Source organism: Carassius gibelio, chromosome A11 (assembly GCF_023724105.1).
Source record: "Carassius gibelio isolate Cgi1373 ecotype wild population from Czech Republic chromosome A11, carGib1.2-hapl.c, whole genome shotgun sequence".
Taxonomy (NCBI): domain Eukaryota; kingdom Metazoa; phylum Chordata; class Actinopteri; order Cypriniformes; family Cyprinidae; genus Carassius; species Carassius gibelio.
The window spans coordinates 1,264,721-1,284,125 of NC_068381.1; the positions used below are offsets into that span (position 1 = coordinate 1,264,721).

At 34.6% G+C, this 19,405-nt stretch overlaps 2 protein-coding genes across 4 annotated transcripts in view; one reads left to right on the top strand and one right to left on the bottom strand.

Annotated features, from left to right (window-relative positions):
• The window catches only part of LOC128021957 (striatin-like), a 30,377-nt gene extending 17,324 nt beyond the window's left edge, over positions 1-13,053 (bottom strand). Inside the window, exons 1-2 of one of the 2 annotated variants that reach the window (XM_052609061.1) lie at positions 12,618-13,053; positions 469-572 (exon numbers count right to left, since the gene is read on the bottom strand). In XM_052609061.1, the coding sequence (XP_052465021.1) occupies positions 469-572; positions 12,618-12,833 (320 nt within the window). In that variant the 5' untranslated portion in view covers positions 12,834-13,053. The remainder of the gene's footprint in view (positions 1-468; positions 573-12,617) is intronic. The other variant, XM_052609063.1, reaches the window with a different exon arrangement.
• A 3,461-nt stretch (positions 13,054-16,514) lies between these two features.
• Positions 16,515-18,236, top strand: LOC128021958 (microtubule-associated proteins 1A/1B light chain 3C). 2 transcript variants are annotated; one of them, XM_052609065.1, is made up of 4 exons: positions 16,515-16,618; positions 16,732-16,787; positions 16,871-16,977; positions 17,766-18,236. In XM_052609065.1, the coding sequence occupies exons 1-4, from the start codon at positions 16,561-16,563 to the stop codon at positions 17,950-17,952; spliced, it is 408 nt and encodes a 135-aa protein (XP_052465025.1). In that variant the 5' UTR covers positions 16,515-16,560; the 3' UTR covers positions 17,953-18,236. The 2 variants fall into 2 exon arrangements, with proteins under 2 accessions (XP_052465025.1, XP_052465024.1); XM_052609064.1 differs by having other exon boundaries at positions 16,520-16,617; positions 16,719-16,787.
• Positions 18,237-19,405: the final 1,169 nt, after the last annotated feature.

Sequence of the window (19,405 nt, forward strand, 5' to 3'; positions counted from 1 at the left end):
TTTAATTTATTAAAAACATTTTTAAATGCATATTCATATTTCGATCATGCATATATTTTTTTATTGCACTTTTTTATCCAATTAACCAATAGTTAAATCAATTAACAAAACAACAGCTACAAGAAGTAGATTTAAGGAGAAAAAGACAGAAAACAGCAAATCTAATAATATTTTAAGGATATAATTTTGAGTGTAAATTCAGATTAAATGAGCAGTGGCACACATCAGATGGATTCAGTATTAAAGCTGGGTAGCTTTAAGAAGAAAGAAGCTGCTTCTTGATGAGCCAGAAGGACTGAATCCAGGGTGTGTAATTATTTGGTGTGTTCTCCCAGGTTTCCCTGCGTCTGAATGACAGTGGATGTGTATAAATGGAGCAGTGACTCATGGTGAGGATGAATAAGCTTCAAACGGCCCTGGCTCGCTGTAATCAGCACATAATACTGATGAAGATGAGTGTTTACTGACCGCTCCTGTTTGAGAGCGTATTCCAGCATCTTGATCCGTCTCACCAGATCCTTCTTCAGGTTCTCCTGGCCTTTCCTCTCGCCCTGCAGGAACGCTATCTGAGCCTGCAATAAATCACACATAGATATATTCATTATTTATATAGAGCTAGAAATCAGCCTAGAAATAATCATTTTTATGACATTAGAGAAATTTCAATGAAGATATCTCTTTGAAGAGCATTTGTAACATTATTTAATTGACTGACAATTAAGTATTTAAAAAAAAAAAAAATTCATTACACCAATTGTTTTTTATTTATGCCAATAAAAAAACTGAAAATAAAACCAAATAAAAAAATATGAGTACATTTTTTTAATTCATGCCAATAAAAACAATAAATAAAAAAATTGTTGTCAATAGTGTATATTTTTTAAATTGAATAACAATATTATAAAAAAATATACCAATAAAAAAAAATTATATTCTATTTAAAAAAAAAATTATAATAATAAAATTATACATATATATATATATATATATATATATATATATATATATATATATATATATATATATATAAATAAATAAATAAATTGGAAAAACAGAATGATTTTCATTACACTGCAAAAAATATATATATTTTTTTCAAAGTTGTAAATAAAGTTGTAAAGCAATGAAGATCCACTTTGCATTCACACTGTTATTATTAACACTGAACCTAAAGATCCATCATAACCTGATTGGATGCTTTTATGATGTATATTCTGTCAACACACACACACACACACGCACACACACACAATGCTGTAATGCGATGGGAACCAAGGCCAGATCGAAGTGCAGTCGTGTCCATCATAACAGGGATATTAATGATGTATTATTTGATAAAAATACGATCTGATTAAAGCCACACTAAACTGGCTGATTCCAGCAGACGCATCCCTTTCCAAAAAAGGCTATCTTGTCATTTCTCCCCGGAGGAAGTGAGAGAGATTAGGAGCGTCGGAGAGCAAGAAAAGCGTGTGAATTCAGAAATAGTGCAGTGACGTCTGTGGGCCCACTCGCCTCCAGAGAGGCGTCTCCTGACATGCCTGCAGAGAAACACTGGAGGACCCACATCTCTGGAGGAGCACATATTCAGTATTGTGTTTACACCACAAGTGAAGGAAATTACTGAAGATAAACGATTTAAAACTATTGAAACCTCACTGTAAAATGAATTTACAAAGCTAGTATACAGTAGATTCTTTGTAATTATTTGTGAAATTTATAAAAAAAGCTGTGTTTTCAGTGCAGGTTAGTATTCTAAAAATACTAATAAATAAAGAAATAAATAATAATTAAATTATTTTATTTTAGTCAGTTGCCAATTAAACATTTCTCATTTTCATTTGGTTTAAACTGAAATACTTAAACAAAATAAACTAAAAATAAGAGCTAAAACTTAAATGATAAGTAAAAATTGATAGCCTGAATGCACTGTAAGTCACTTAGGATGATTCTGCTAAATGCATACATTTCATTTTAATTTAATTTTAAAACTATATATAAACAAGTAAAAAATATTTTGTATTACAATTAAAATTATCAATGTTTTTTATATTTTAATTTGGTGAATAACTAAAACTAAAACCATAAAAACACATAAAATAAACATTAACCAAAAAACTAATTTTGTCACCTAGTTGCCAATTTAAGATTTTCTCATTTCTAAAGTTAAAAACTAAAACTATAGTTAAAAACAAAACAAAACACAATTTTAACTTAAATTAAAATGAAAACAGAAAATATAAAATGAAATTCAAAATATATTAAAAAAATTATAATCTGAAATAATATTAAAATAAATTGCTTTATTAAAATAAAGCAAACACGCTTTAAAGACATGGAACAACATTCACAACTCGTTAACAATGAAATTCCAATATTCACAACTATAAAGAATATTTTATATGCAAAATATTAAGTGCAACATCAGTATCCGTAAATGTTGAGTAATCTGAGCGCACAACTGGAGATAACTCATCATACACAGGTTCAGACTTGTGGTTACGTGCGGCATGAAAACCAGATGCACTGGCAGCGTTGTGACGAGTAAAGCAGACTCACAGCAGCTCAGTGTAACGTCTCGTTGAGCAACAGCGTGTGTGTGTGTGTGTGTGTGTGTGTGTGTGTTCAACGCTTTCATTCTGCTTGAGCAAGCTGTGGTTGGTTAGAAATGACTGAGCGCTCAACTGTTCCCGCGCTCACAACCAATTCAGTATCACTGTTCAAGCGCTCTTATGTGCAGTCAGCAGTCGAGCAGATGCCTTAAAGAACTCAACTCAAACCAAACGCGTTAGCATCACAACTTCACCATATCTCACCCACGTGAGCATATATATATATATAAAATAACAGACAAAATCTGCATAGTGAAATTAAATGATTATTGAATATTCAAAGACTTTGTAAAAACTAAGTTAATATTTGCTAAAAGCTGACGGTAGATAAGAATGCATTAAAGCGTTTGCCTTCCTGTTACTAATAATATAAAAGTAAACGCTGTAACACTTTTTTGTGTATGTTGTTTACTCTGTTTAAGAGTTCTGCATCATTTATTAGTCATAACTGTTAAACAGAGACAACTAAAAAATGGAGATGAGAAGGAGAGCCTTGTGTGCTCAGGTCTCACTGCTGTCAAATTAAAAGTCCAGGAATTCAAAATAAAATAAGAGTTGACATAAGCTGTCAGACAGAACTGAAAAATACATTATCTTATGCCAATAATAAAAAAAAACTAATTATCAGCTGACATATCGGACAAAAAGAAAAATATATTGTCTGGTGCGGAAAATAAAAAAAATTAAAAACATCGGCCAAAAAGAAAAATATATTGTCTGATGCTGATAATAAAATAATGCTAAATATCGGCCAAAAAGAAAAATATATTGTCTGATGCTGATAATAAAATAATGCTAAATATCGGCCAAAAAGAAAAATATATTGTCTGATACAGAAAATAAAAAAAAGTAAAAATATCGGCCAAAAAGAGAAAATATATTGTCTGATGCTGATAATAAAATAATGCTAAATATCGGCCAAAAAGAAAAATTTACTGTTTGATGCTGATAATAAAATAATGCTAAATATCGGCCAAAAAGAAAAATATATTGTCTGATGCTGATAATAAAAAGATGCCAAATATCGGCCAAAAAGAAAAATATATTGTCTGATGCTGATGATAAAATAATGCTAAATATCGGCCAAAAAGAAAAATATATTGTCTGATGCTGATGATAAAATAATGCTAAATATCGGCCAAAAAGAAAAATATATTGTCTGATGCTGATAATAAAAAGATGCCAAATATCGGCTGACATCAGGGATGGTTCAACTTAAACCTTATTAAGCATCTGTAAAATGGTTTGCTATAAATAACACATTAACCAAACAGGGTTCAGCTAATATACGTTTCTGTTGATGGATGCACATTCTTGCTTCCCAGACATTATAACAACAGCGATGAATAAAAAATGAACGTGGACAAACCATTCTCTCTTGTTCAATGCGAATGCTGTATGCTGGAATATGAGATTGAAAAAAGACTGCACAGAAGAGACAAAGATGCTTGATATATGCAGTCACAATATCAAAATATAAAAACCTTGCTACATTTACAATCTTTCTGATAACACAACATCCTCCACAGCTGACAGTAAAGGCACCAAAAAATCCCATGGGACCCGTCACAACCTGATGAGGATGAGTTCAAATCGACAGGTAAAGGACTAAGAAACATCATGGTCTAAACCGCAGCTGAGCACTAGAAAGAAAACCACCGGGCCGTCATTTACATCAGATGAGTTTATTTACAGAGCCTGAAGAACAAAACTAATGAGTCAAGTCCCCGTGAAACAGATGAATGAATGAGCTCAGGGTTACCGCTCATTTGGATCCCTGTACGATCCTACACAGGATATCCTCTAATGGCGTCTGCTGGCCAGAACGTGCACTACTTAGGGGTCAGTTAATGGTCTGTGTGGTCTAATAGTGAGGATGGATTTATGAGTGCTCCCCGAGGGCAGGTGTTGCACGTCAGGAAAGAGTGGGAGGATCAGCAGTGTGTCATCTTCCCTTTGAACACGTCCAACAAAAGCACAGCTAAAAGGGCTTCACCAACGCCTGAACCAGTGCTTAGCATTTCAAATCAACATTTATAGGCTTTAGCAGTGTTTGGTTGAGTGGAGCGCCCACATGCTTTCACCCTACAGCAGAGGGATTTTGAAATGAGCAGAGTTTCCTCGATGTGGAGATCAGCACTGGTTTCTGAGATAGAGGAAGTCTGCATTCATACAGTAAAGATCATCGGAGTCGGTGAAATATTTAAGTTAGTGATCGTTTAGCTAAATAAAGTAAAAATATATTTACATAGGCTTAAATGGCTCTTTTTTATTTTTAGTAATTTAGTTACGCTCTTCTGTTGGTTTTATTAGTGTGTTTTTTTTAACACTATATTGTATAATTATTCATATATATAATGTAATGTAATTTAATTCCTATATAAAAATACCATAAAATAAAATGGTATAAAAAAGGAAAATGAGACGTTCCTACAATCTAACTAAAAATACAAAACTTAAATATTGGGTGAAATATTAAAACTTTAATAAGAATTTAATTTGAAAAGATGATAAACAAATAGTTTATTTTTTAGAAAACACTACTTGCACTATTTATTTTGGTTTTTATTAATATTCTGATTTAGCTTATTTTATTTTTTAAATTTTCTAAGTACTTTTTAAATGTAATTTTATCATTTGTATTGTTTTTTTGAACACACTACTTGCCCTATTTTATAAATTCCATAAAATAATGCATAAATATGCAGCTAGATTTCTGGGTAAAATATAACAAATATTCAAGGCATTTAAGTTATAAAGTAACCATCTGTCCTGTGCATGTGACTGACACACTGGCCTCTATATTCATGGTTTTGTGTCATCCCAGCTTATGCATCAGTTTACAAGCAATAATCAGACTGAAAGGCCTTCATGTAAACACCTCAATCAATGCGACTAAAATTGAAAGGGTTTTGTAACTGAAATAGTGCTATTAACATTAAACTCTATTTTCTCAGTGGAACATCTTGCATGCACTGAATATCAGCACAGATTTCACGGTTCATACCAATTCCACAAACATAATCTGATTTCGATTCAATATAAATTAATTGGATATGTAGGAGGTAAAGCATGTCAATTTTCATTTAAGGAGAACTTAACTAAAGCTGTAAACAGGGAACCCTGTCCGTAATGTTATCATATAAATGGTAAAAAAACAAAACAATGTAATATCGATTTATTTTTTAGATATGACAAACAACACTTGAGTAGTAAACAAATATTTAAACTGCACATACAGCAGTTTATCAACTTTGTACTGATATAATTACGTTTCTACTTTCTACAATGCACAGCATTTAAACTGTGGATGTCAAGACAGATTCATTCAAACTAATATTACAGCACTAAAATAATGTTTTGTTCATGTATCAAACTGTAAACAACACAGGATAAAACACAGATGCCCAAACTTTTTAATATAAAGGGCCAAATATTTAACTTGGTCGAGGGCCAAAATTAAATGCATTATATCTGACAACATTTTTCAATATTTAATAATTTATTAAATAATTACAAATTTTAATTATTAAATAAATGTAACTTTTTTCAACTTTTACAATGCAAAAGTAATTGTTTTTTTTTACAAAAATGAAAAATAAATTAATTAGAAAAGAAGATTTCTGAAATATAATTTTTGCTTGTGATTTGGCGCACACTAAAAGTGCACAGTGTCGGACACTTCGTGCACTTCATGTAATGCAAATTCATACACTTGAGTTCCTAATGCACAGTGTATAGTACATTACTTGGGACTTGTGAGGACGCTGGGGATGGTGGATTGTGTAATGATCATGGCTGTTCCTGATGTGAGGTGTGATGCCGGGCGTTTACCTGACACAACAGTGAACATACCTCACTGTACAAGGACAGACTTGCTTTTACGGGCTGTGAGCCATGAACACAACAACCACGGCTGGCGTTACTAGAGCATGCTGGGACATAAAGCAGACACACTGGTTCTTACGAGATACACGCTTCTCCAAATGACTGCTTTTCCCAGGAGGAAAAACCCCAACAACACAGGGTTTAAAGCACCAGAAGCACTCATGTCCAGGCAATTTCACTATTACTTATATTTAGTTTTATTATATATATATATATATATATATATATATATATATATATATATATATATATATATATATATATATATATATATATATATATACACACACATTTTATTTAAATATATTTTTATATTAATATTCAAAGCCTGTAAAATGTATATTTTAGTTTTAAGTGTAAATCATAATATATATGTTTTATATATATTATTTATTTTTAATAAGAAAAATTATTTTTATATTTTCAGTTTTCAATTTAATTTTAGTTTAATTTTTTAGTAATTTTGTCATCCACTTTTGTAATTCTTATTAATATTTGGCTTTTTTAAATATCACATTTCGGGTTTAATTCCTTTTATTTATTTTTCAGTTATAGATTTTGTTTCAGTTTTTATTTATTTCCATTTAGTAATTTTATCGCTTCAACTTATTTAAGTTAATAATAATATTTGATTGTATTTCAGCTTTAATTCAATGAGCATAACAGTTTTAGGTAGGTTTAGTTAACTGTACTAACCCTGGTCTGAGCTGGGAGTTAACAGGTTAATAGCTGGAACTCAAAGCACATGTAGTAAGAGTTTGTCAGGAACGAGGCAGATGAGCAGATTAGGGTCAGATTAGTTCAGTGCTCGAGCTGTTCAGAAGGAAATAAAGCCGTGTGTGATCGACTGAGTCAATGAGCTGATGTCAAACCCGAGCTGAAGCCCGTGGGAAACACACCCGACACACGGAGGAAACCTGAGAGAGCCGGAGCCGACGGGCCGCAGATCAGATGGCACACGCAGATGCTCACGCTAAGCTTTCACATGCTCCAACACGCACACATGACAAGAGCAGAGACGCTCGCAACCGGAAAAGAGTGAGTGAAACACATGAACATGGAACACTAGCATTCAGCTAACTGCTTACTGTAGTACATACTATCCTAAAGACAGCATCCTACTGTTTTTAACAGGATTCAGTAGAATAGCATCAGTGCACTTCTTCAGTAGTGATGGTTCTGGTTCTTCGAGGGCCGATGCAGATATTAGAGCTTGTGTTTGTGAGAGACAGAGACAGAAGATGTTCATCGAGATGCTCAAGCCATGCTAGTTTGGTCTGGTCAGAGCAGAACCTGCCCTCGACTGAATCTGGTTTCTCCAAAGGCTTTTTCTCCATTTCTGTCAGCGATAGAGTTTTGGTTCCTTGCCGCCGTCACCTTTGGCTTTCTTAGCTGACTGACATCACTGAATCATCAATGGACTGGAAAATGACTGGTTGTTATTGTCCTCTTGCACTACTCAAAGACTATTCTCCAGTTTGCTGCTTTGACGCAATCAGTTTTGGATAAAGCCCTATAGAAGTAACCTCATGTGTACATGCCAGTCTGACAACACATCCATTCCCAGTCAAAACACACACACACACACACAGTTTGTGAAACTCTGAGCTCATTTCCTGGCGTCACCTGTATTCAAACGCTGTGGCCTCCATCACCACAAACAACATCATGTGATCAAGCCGTGTCTCATGTCAACATCACCCAATGAAATGCTCTTTACTTGTGTTATTTATAACCTACTATTGCTCGTATCAATTCGTATAATTGTACTTTTCAGTCATTTTTATTAAGTTCATTACATGCTTTTATTCATGTTTTAAGATTCATTCTAATTAAGAAATTGATTTTAGGTTTGATTTATTTTTCAATTCAGTATTAGTCGTTATTGATTTCATGCAACACTTCCACATGCAATGCAGTATTATTATTAATATACTATTATGGGCTCTATTAATATTTTGTTTTGCGCTTTCATTTAAAAATTTTTTTATTTTGTTATGTGCTTTTGTCATTTTTATTAGTTTTATTATCATTTTTTTCTTCTGTTTTAATTTATTCCATGTCAGCAATTACTCAATGCAATGCAGTGTACAACTTCAGTATTATTTACATAGTATTATTTGTCTCTTTTTAATATTGTGAGTAGCTTTTCATTTTGTTTTCAGGTTTTATTTTTAGTTATTTTTTAGTACTTTTGTTATGGGCTTTTGCCATTTTTGTAACTATTCAGATTTTATTTAGTTTCACTTAAAATCATTCTAATTTCTAATTTTCTTTTTGTTTAATCCATTCCATTTCAGCATTATTTGAACACAAATGCATTAGTTTTAGTCCACAATAACAATCCTGACGCGATGGAGCGTGTATGCATAAACAGACTAACTCTAATTGGTTTGGCTGTAGTACTGGTGTTTTACAGGGGACAAATGAAGAGAAGCAGTGTGTCAGAGAGGATGCTAACAGCATGCTACAATCCCTGCCAATAATCAATAGCCTGTAAAACACCATCACTAATAGCTGAGCTAGTGAACCATCTCGACCGGTCTCTGATCGAGTGTGATGTGAGTCATGTGGAAGGACCTTATACTCAAGCCTGGCGTTCCCGTTTCTCAGTCGAGGACACGACGAGAGTGAGAATCAGCAGTATGAGTCAGAAACTCATCAGCTTCTGTCCCGGCGTCACACGAACACTGCCTACACTCTCTGCGTCTCGTTTGTGATGCTAATGGCCTTTCATTTCTCACCGCTGCGGCTCGTACTTCAGGTAGCAGGAGCTTACATGCAGACGGAGTGAATTCTATTCCTTTCTATTGATCGTCAAGGTGTGATTTGGACATATGACATATCTCCTACACACCGTCGCCCACGCAGAGCTATGAAAGAGATGAAGCATCAGTCAGGATCTCCTCAGCTAGATGCTGTCTTCTAGAGATCATTGGTACCAAACATACACATGCAAAAATCTTATGATATCAGTCCTTCCACAGTATACTGATAAACGCTCACATGCAAACATGCATGGAAACTAGTCTACATTTCTGGGTCAAAATGCCATTTTAAAGGCATCGATGGGTTAATGATCCTCTGTGGCGGCTCAAAACTCAGATCCACCTCAGCCCCTCGTATGAAAGCACACAGATATAAATGCATTCATACATTACATAATGCATGAATATCCATCATCAAACTGTCTACATCTCAAAGTTTTGGTATCATAACGCGATGCACAACGTGATGTAATCAAACGATGAATGTTGCACGACTACAGAATGAAGTTGTGTTGTGCCTTATTGAGCGCTAACAGCCAAATACATACAAAGTTATGCCAAAATGCCCATCTTAATGAGTATTCACGTAAACGGTGTAACTAATTTATGCTAATAGTATATAGGCTATTAAAACATAAGCACAACTAATTTTAGTTGTATCTTGTTATTGTATTTGTTTGTGCTATTGCTTGTCATTTATCTATTCTTATTTTATTACTGACTGTTAACTTGTCTTTTTTAGTTCAATTCAGATTTTGAAATCAAAGTTCTTTTTAAGAATCTTTCTCTCAATATAAATATAATTATGAAACAGAGAGTTCCGCTCCTTGATTCTGATTGGCTGAGCTGCTCCTTGATTCTGATTCGCGTTCGAAGCTGTTGTGAATTACGCTACAATGTAACACACACCTTTGTTTACTTCTGTGTGTTGCTCGGCAACAACTTTGTAGCAACCTCAACTGTTTCTGAGGAGCTGCATTAAGTGGAAGAAACTGTTTTTATACTTTATTTGCTCTGTTTTATTTTGTGAAAACTTACTGTGTATATGGAATAACCGTTTTATAAAAGCATTAATCCCAGTGAAGCCGTGGTTTACAGTGAATTTATAACAGCTGAGGAGGTTATAGACCTAAATACCTAACAACGCCCCTCAGCTGTTATAAATTCACTGTAAAGATCAAATAAAATAAGCCCCATCAGACTCTGACTGTAAATGACGATGCAGTTAAATACCTTAACATCTTAATTTTCCCCGTCCTGAACTGGCTACTGGTCAAGCGGGTCACCTGTCACATGACCAGCTTGGTTTCCGCTCACACTTTCTGTTTGTCCTTCATTCATCACGCTTAATAAAACACGCGGACCACATGAAGTGACTGTACAGACGTCCGGGGAAACGACCCATAAATGCCAAAGATATTCCCACAACATTCATTAATCAATCGCTGGCCTTTAGGACTAAATACCTGATCTCAATCACACAGAAGTGCACTTCAAGGACTTAGAGGTAGTAAAGTATGACATTGCACAAGAGTACGTAGAGATCCGGCCACTGTGATTTAAGTTAATGTACTAAAATAACCAAATCTAAAATAAAAATTAATAAACTATATAACATATATAAAATAAAAAATATGTAATTAGTGCTGTCAGACGATTAAATAAAAGTTTATGTGCATTGTGTATATTTATTATGTATATAAATACACACACATGCATGTTTTATTTCTATATTAAAAATATTTATATATATAATATAAATTATATAAATATAAGTGTGTTATTATTACATGTAAATATTTTCAAAATATATTCTGTATGTGTGTTTATATATACATAATAAATATACACAGTACAAATATATAGTGTAAACAAAAACATTTATTTTGGATGCGATTAATCGCGATTAATCATTTGACAGCATTAATAATAATATCAACTAAATCTAAAAACATAAAAACTCATTCATAACACTGCAAAGAGACGGTCAGAGAGGCAGCAATACTATAGTAGTGCTGCATTATGAGTTAACTAGACAGTGTACACTAGATGGTCACTAGTAGCCTCAGAGGAGTGTCTGGAAGCAGATAACGCAGACGGATGATGATGTCACTGCAGCCTCTGACATCATCGTGAGGAATCAGACACAAATGAGAACCTCACAGAAACACCACACAGTAAACCAGGAATGCCAAAAAAAGTTGAAAGTATTTGAGCCATTAAGCCTTTTTTATTATTATTATTCATTGCATTGCTACATTATTTTAATGAGAATTAATGTCTGGATGCATGCTTACATTTTGAGTTTGCAATTTTCTATTATGATTATTATTAGTCATGACTAAATCATGCTAAATCATGAAAATGACTCCGTCCAGACATCATTTATAATAAATAAAAAAATAAAATTGCAAGATAACATATTCATATGAAAATATTATATATATATATATATATATATATATATATGTTTTTTTTATTTCTTTGTACATACTCATGTCATAATATATTTTTAAAGCAAAAAAAGAAAGAATTTATAATATATAAAATGCATATAAATATTTTTTTTGTGGGGTTTTTATTTTTCTCAATTTTATTTATCATTCTAAATGTATGTAAATTAAAATGGCTTATTTATAAAGTACTGGCATGCTATATTAAAATCTACATTATACATAAAATGTCCCTTTTTTGTCAATAATATTATTTCATATATATATATATATATATATATATATATATATTCTGCTAAACTACACTGTACAGTCATAATATTTTTAAAAGCAAAATAAAAAAGTAATTAACAAGATATAAAATAATTTCATTTGTAGTTTTTATTTTTTCTTAATTTTCTTTAAGCAAAAATTAAGGAACTTATAAATACTAGCCAAATTAAAATACTGACATGCTATATTAAAATCTACATAATACACAAAATTATTTTTTTATTTAGAATATAATTATATAAATATGTTGTTACAAAGAGACTTTATTTTCTTTATGCAACATACAATTTGTTATTTGCATGTAGGACAAAGCTAACATACATTTAGAACTCTACAAGGACATTTATAGAATTTAAGAAATTTAAAAACTGCAGACAGAGCAGAACCCTAAATTATGTTCCTCTCTTCACATCTACCTGTCAAGATCATATTACAAACCAAAAATAAGAGGTATTATTTTCTCTCTGTCGGTTCGAGTCGCAGTATGGATTGGGTTTCAGACCGGAGGAGAGAGAAACTCGAGTGTTTGAGTGACAGCAGCGCGAGAGAGAACATCTGATTGAGTCTTGGCGGAACGCGTTTAAAATCACCTCAGAAAATAACGGTCGGAAAAGGCGCGTTACCTGCAGCTCGGCCCGCTCCAGCTCCCACTGCGCTCGTTCCACCTCGAACCGGGCCCACTCGTGCTGCAGAAAGTGTAAAATCCCCGGGATACTGTACTGAGCGCGGGCCGTCTCTCCGCCGCCGCCGTCGCCCGGTTGAGGCGCTTTTGCTCCTCCGGGAAGAACCGAGTTGTTGTTGTTGTTGAAGAACACACCGGGGCCCGCCTGCTCGTCCATGGCTAGGACGGGAATCGGAGGTCTGGTCGACCACACGGACACTAGATTACGTCCGATCGCTCGCTTCGATATCCGCCTCGGTACTAGAACGGGAAACGGTGCGGCTGCGGCGCTCCACTCACCGCGAGCTGCTGCTGTCTGCTGTCACTTCACGACGTTTCCGCTAGTGCTGTCCGATTCACCAATGACTCGTTCTTGTGAGTCGATTCGCTGAACTGAAAGAAATAAACAGGCTGCAAATGATGGATTTGAATGTTTAAATAAATAAATAAATAAATAAATAAATAATATATATCTTTTTTTATTTCTTTTTTATAAATAACGTGTACTTAATTTGAAGTAACAAAAATATATTTTAACGATTTTTGATTGTAATGGTTTATTTTGTACAGTATTCTATAATGTTTAGTCTCTCATAAAAACTGTCAATAATATTAATAAAAGAATTGTAAAAAAAATATTTTTATTGTTTTTGTGTCATATCAGTCAAATCAAAAGCGTAATGTTGAAAAAAAAACAATCATTTTCCCCGATGTCAAAAACATAATCGGGGATAAAATTACAATATTTTTTTTATCAAACAACAAAAATTGCACGTTAACTGCACGCATGTCAATGAAGCCTTTAAAGAACCGACTCGTCCGAACGAGCAGATTCTATCAAATGAATCGCGCTTCTCAATGGTTTCCGCTCATTTCACGCCCACAAGCAGATCAACAGATCGCTGCCAGCAAGAAACGCTCTGATTGGACAGAACGAACAACTCGCAGTGTGAACATCCAATCAGACGCGAGTGCGTATGCTGGGACTTGTAGTCCGGATGCGTTTTATCCTTTTTTCTTCTCGTTATTGTGTTTGTCCAACCGTTTTCAATCTTGCACATAAAGTGGAGACACAACATACATAAAGACTAACGAAAATAACGATTTTAATAAATAAATAAAATAAGAAATTATTATTATATTTTAATAAAGCCTCTTTTTGTAATCTCATAAAATAAGTCATGCAAATATAAAAACGGTACAGTAATTAATGAAAGAACGCAGGTTAAATACACACATTATAATAATGAAGAGTTGAGCAAATGCTTGCTGTCACATAATTTCACAATGGATTAATTTTTTTAAGTGGTCATGTCATGTCATGCACGAACTGTTATACAACACTACAATACAAATCTCTGTTTGACACACCCATGTGTCCGTTTCTGAGAAGGTGAAACCCGTGAACAACACAGAGATCCATTCAGAGCCTCATTTACCTGCAACATTGAAGGAATGTGCATCTGCATACTCAGCCTATAGGTATGAAGGTATTTTTGGTGCAAAACAAATAAGCGTCTGTGACAGACAGTGGAATTTGTCAAGTCACCTTTAGTTATAGTGCTTTTTACAATATAGATTATAACAAAGCAACTGAACAGCATTAAATAGGAAAATAGTAAAACAAAAAGGCAGTTCATCATTGAATTCAGTGTTGTCATCTCAGTTCAGTTTAAATAGTATCTGCGCAATAATTTGCAATCAAGTCAATGATATCGCTGTAGATGAAGTGACCCCAACTAAGCAAGCCAGAGGCGACAGCAGCAAGGAACCGAAACTCCATCGGTGACAGAATGGAGAAAAAAACCTTGGGAGAAACCAGGCTCAGTTGGGGTCAGTTCTCCTCTGACCAGACGAAACCAGCAGTTCAATTCCAGACTGCAGCAAAGTCAGATTGTGCAGAAGAATCATCTGTTTCCTGTGGTCTTGTCCTGGTGGTCCTCTGAGACAAGGTCTTTACAGGGGATCTGTATCTGTGGCTCTAGTTATCCTGGTCTCCGCTGTCTTTCAGGGCAGTAGAGGTCCTTTCTAGGTGCTGATCCACCATCTGGTCTGGATACGTACTGGATCCGGGTGACTGCAGTGACCCTCTGATCTGGACACAGACTGGATCTGGTGGCTACGGTGACCTCGGAACAAGAGAGAAACAGACAAATATTAGCGTAGATGCCATTCTTCTAATGATGTAGAAAGTACGGTGTTATGTGAAGTGTTCCGGTTCCAGTTTACCTAATTAATGCAGCCTAAAAATCCTTTAACGGATTTGGATATTAAAAGCATATTAGTATGTTATGTGTATGCCAGGTTAAAGAGATGGGTCTTTAATCTAGATTTAAACTGCAAGAGTGTGTCTGCCTCCCGAACAATGTTAGGTAGGTTATTCCAGAGTTTAGGCGCCAAATAGGAAAAGGATCTGCCGCCCGCAGTTGATTTTGATATTCTAGGTATTATCAAATTGCCTGAGTTTTGAGAACGTAGCGGACGTAGAGGAGTATAATGTAACAGAAGCTCATTTGTTTGTTTGAAATGGAGTTTGTTTAAAATGAAAAATGAAACCTCTGTGTCATTCTAAACCTGTAAAAGCTTCGTTCATCTTTGGAACAAAATTTAAGATATTTTGGATAAAAACCGGGAGGCTTGAGACTGTCCCATAGACTGCCAAACAAATAACAGTGCCAAGGTCCAGAGTAGTATGAAAGACATCGTCAGAATACTCCATCTGCCATATAAATATAAACTAAACTAATTTAATATTGAAACTATAAACAAATGTACAGTATAACAGTGAGTGATATCAGAAAAAGAAAGAAGTAAAACATCTTGGTGTCCACTTTCTGCTTCAGAAGATGCTAGCAGCTCGCAAAAGTTTTATTTCCTCCCTGCTGATAGTTGCCCGAAACTAGCTCTTGTGATTGGCCAGAACTCTCTGATCTCTGAACTGTGCCCGCCTTTGCCTGATGCACAAATCCAGTGTTGCCCACCTAGCAATTTTGATGATAAATTTAGCAACTTTTGATACTACCCTAGCACCTTTTTCTTCCAAAAGCACCAAGTAACACTTTTAGCAATTACATTAAATTTTGTACACATTTTTTAGCAACTAATTTAACTATTAACGGTCGGAAAAGGCGCGTTACCTGCAGCTCGGCCCGCTCCAGTTTAATAAAAAATAACTATTGTTAATTGACAATTTTCTATTCAAATTACAGAAAGATTAAACCAAAGATGCCTAGCCCTACACACATCACATTAATTGAGTAGCTAAGCTGCTATAATTTGCTGAATTGAATATTAATAATTTAATAATTGTTAATTTATAAAACTCTTTGTTTGTAGCTTGTACCTGTGATTATTGAAGGAAAATGGAAAAGATGCTTGTAAATCTATTTTTTTTATTGTAATCATTCAAAAATGTGTATTCAGTAATTCAATGAATTTAAAGACACAGGTATCTATATTTTCTATATTATATTATGCATGTTAGTTTACAAAAAAAAATCTAAATGAACATATTACATTTTATTTTTTGATGATGTGACAATTTTGCGTCGTGATTACGCAATGACGTTATCGCAAAACAATGCCATTTAGCAACTTTCAGCAACAAATCAACCTTCCTTTAGCAACTTTTGACTGACTTCAAACTTACTGCTACATGTGTGTGGCTATTCTCTACAACTACACTTGCTTTGCACCAAAAATACCTTCATAATATACCACAAACACTACAATAAGGTTACAAATGGAAACATCAACTCTTTGATTTTAAGCTGTTGATTTCATTATTGTTGAATGGTGACGTGGGCAGCGTAAGGCGCGTGACGTCACCGCCGGCGCGGTATTTAATTAGTGTTAGTGCGCTTCACGGGTTAATTAGTGCGCGCGGGTCAGAGGTGTGACACAACATGCCTCCACTGGAGAAAACTCAACATCCCAAACCGTTCAAACAGAGGAAGAGTTTAGGTATGTGTCTTTATATCGCACGCGAGGTGCTCCGTGAACATGCTGTGAAATGCAAAACCTGTCTTTGCTTTTTTTATTCATTTCTCTATTTTGTAATATTGGTTACGTATCAGCAACGAGGAAACAAGAGGTGGCAGGGATCCGAACTAAGTTTCCGACTAAGATCCCGGTAAGATTCGCCCGGTTCTGCGCTCGGTTCCTCTCTCAGCGGCTGTGGGGGTTAATGTGTGTGTGTGTGTGTGTGTGTTTCAGGTGATCATCGAGAGATATCAGAAGGAGAAGTTCTTACCTCCGCTGGATAAGACCAAGTTCCTCGTGCCTCAGGAGCTCACCATGAGTCAGTTCGTGACCATCATCAGGTCTGTCATCAGTCTAAAGTCACTCGATTTCTCTCCAAACAAGCTTTTATTTTCCAACAGCGGTGTAAAATTTGTATTGGTCACTTTTATAAACGTTAGACTTGACTAATATAGGGGTTCCTAAAGCTTCACTTTAAAATTATAATTTTTTTTCGTGTTCAATGCATAATTAAATTTAAACCAATTTACAATTAATTGCATAAAAAAAGTTTCACATTCATAAAACAATTACAAGTTACATGCTAATAAAATTTGTTTTTATTTATACATTATATATTTTAAGTGTATTAATATTAGGTTAGGAGTTTTTTTTATGAATGTGAAACTTTAATATAAAATGTATTTATGTATATTAGTAAGTTTTTACATGCATAAAAGTTTACATTTTACATAACTAGATTTTTATAAATCATGTGAACATTTCTATAAATGTCATGCTTCTGAATGTGAAGAAATCTATACATGTTTTCAGATTTTAATAGATTTTATTGTATTATTATTCTATAAATGTTCATGTATAAAATCATGTTTAGTTTTTGAGAGTTTTGCATTCTTGTAATGTCATGCATTATTAGTGCATAATTTGTAAATGTGCACCTTTTAAAATGTTTATGCCCATGCATGCAGAATTAATAGATAATCGAGCATCTAATATAGCACTAGTATTGATGGTAAGCTGCTGTGAACGGTCCTGAAGAATCTGCCGAGGCGTCAGCTGATCGTCACCCGGCTGGATTAAACTCTTTCTCACGCTGTGGCTTTTCCTCATGTCTGATCTGGTTTCTCAGGAATCGAATGACCCTGATGCCCAGTCAAGCTTTCTACCTGCTGATCAATAACTCCGGCATCGCCAGCATGTCTCTGACCATGGCTCAGCTCTATAAAGACCATAAAGATGAGGACGGCTTCCTCTACATGACGTACGCCTCACAGGAGATGTTTGGACACCGTTATAATGATGAGAACAACAGGTGACGTGTGTCCAGACGTCGTCGGAGGGCTCCAAGAGATCTCATTTACTTCATTGAACTGTGATTAAATATTTAAGTGTGTATATAATGTTAGCTTTTTTAGATGGACTATTGTGTGTTTTTAATTGAGTAATAAAACTTTAATTCGTGGGTCGGTGACGAGAGGGACATCTGTTCGTTCATGTGCTGCAAAAGCGTCATGATTAATAAAACTGAATGTCAAACTATTGTTGGTTAATCATGTGGTGATAAAAAAAATAAAGGATCTTGTTCGTGTTTGATGCTGCACACTGTTGCATTTGGGTTTCTTCCAAAGTATTGTCTTTTAATGTGGCATGTTAAAGATAAAAGTTAACTTTAAAAGGAAAACGCTGTCAATAATGAGCTTTTGTTTTCTTGTTGCATCAATTGTGATGCTGAAGTGTTTTTTTTTTTGATCATGTCAGCTTGAATTTCTAAATATGATAAATATGAAGTCTATGGTGTGCTACATTTCTACAGTAATGCCATCTTTAAATGTATCCCAAATCTAAAACCTTAAATACTATCAAAGGAAATATTGCTGAACACCAAAGTGCTAGAAACCCTGTGAATTGTAATGAAAGAATACTTTATATAAAATAATTTTATTTAATTTGTAATTATTGCAAAGTATATTTTAAAATAGCAGAAGTATATTTGAACAATGCTATGCAGTTCTGCACATGCAGCGTCTATTTTATATGCATAACGTGCATATGCAATAATATAATGCATTACATAACTGTTTGTCGCCTGAGCTGGGCTTATTTATTTTTAACAAACAAAACCGTAATATTTTTTTGGCACCTGTAAAAGCTCTCTCACCCCAAAAGTTTCTGCCGGTGAATAAATAGGGGAAAAAGGTTCTATGGTTAAAGCATCAGCCTGCAGGTGGCGCTCTTGTGCTGCGAAGGGCTCCTGGGGTCAGCTTCATTCTCCATCACTGGAGTTTCACCTGTGGGCATATTTAAAGATTTGGTACTGAATTCACTTCATATGAGCAGAAAGGGTCAGTTTAATTAATTCTGGTAATGAGGATTACTGCGGATGATGTAGATCAGAGTGACGCTTTCCCTCTGAACAGTGTTTGATACTCTACAGCCAGAGTACGACGACTGAAAATCACCATTTTCATAGCTTTTCAGAAGCTGGAAGATACCAAGACACACACACGCATTTTTGTTCAAGCCAGAAACACAAACAGCATCTCAGTGACCTCTGACCTTGACTGACACACAGCAGAAGACAGCAGGACACATTAATAATTCATTCAACAGCTCACGAAACATACAGTAGTGACATCAGCGCTCCCAGCATGCCTCAGCGAGCGTGTCAGGTGACCGCAGATATATCCTTATAACAGGAATCTCATGTGCAGAAGATGAATGAATACTTCATAAGCATCGCTGGAGGTCCTTAGACAGAACACATGATCC

Bases quoted from the DNA above. Each gene is read 5' to 3' on its own strand.
- LOC128021958 (XM_052609064.1), top strand. From the start codon at position 16,561: ATGCCTCCACTGGAGAAAACTCAACATCCCAAACCGTTCAAACAGAGG. The intron at 16,618-16,718 runs GGTATGTGTCTT...TTTTGTAATATT, and splicing joins TCAAACAGAGGAAGAGTTTA to GGTTACGTATCAGCAACGAG. The intron at 16,788-16,870 runs GTAAGATTCGCC...TGTGTGTTTCAG, and splicing joins AGTTTCCGACTAAGATCCCG to GTGATCATCGAGAGATATCA.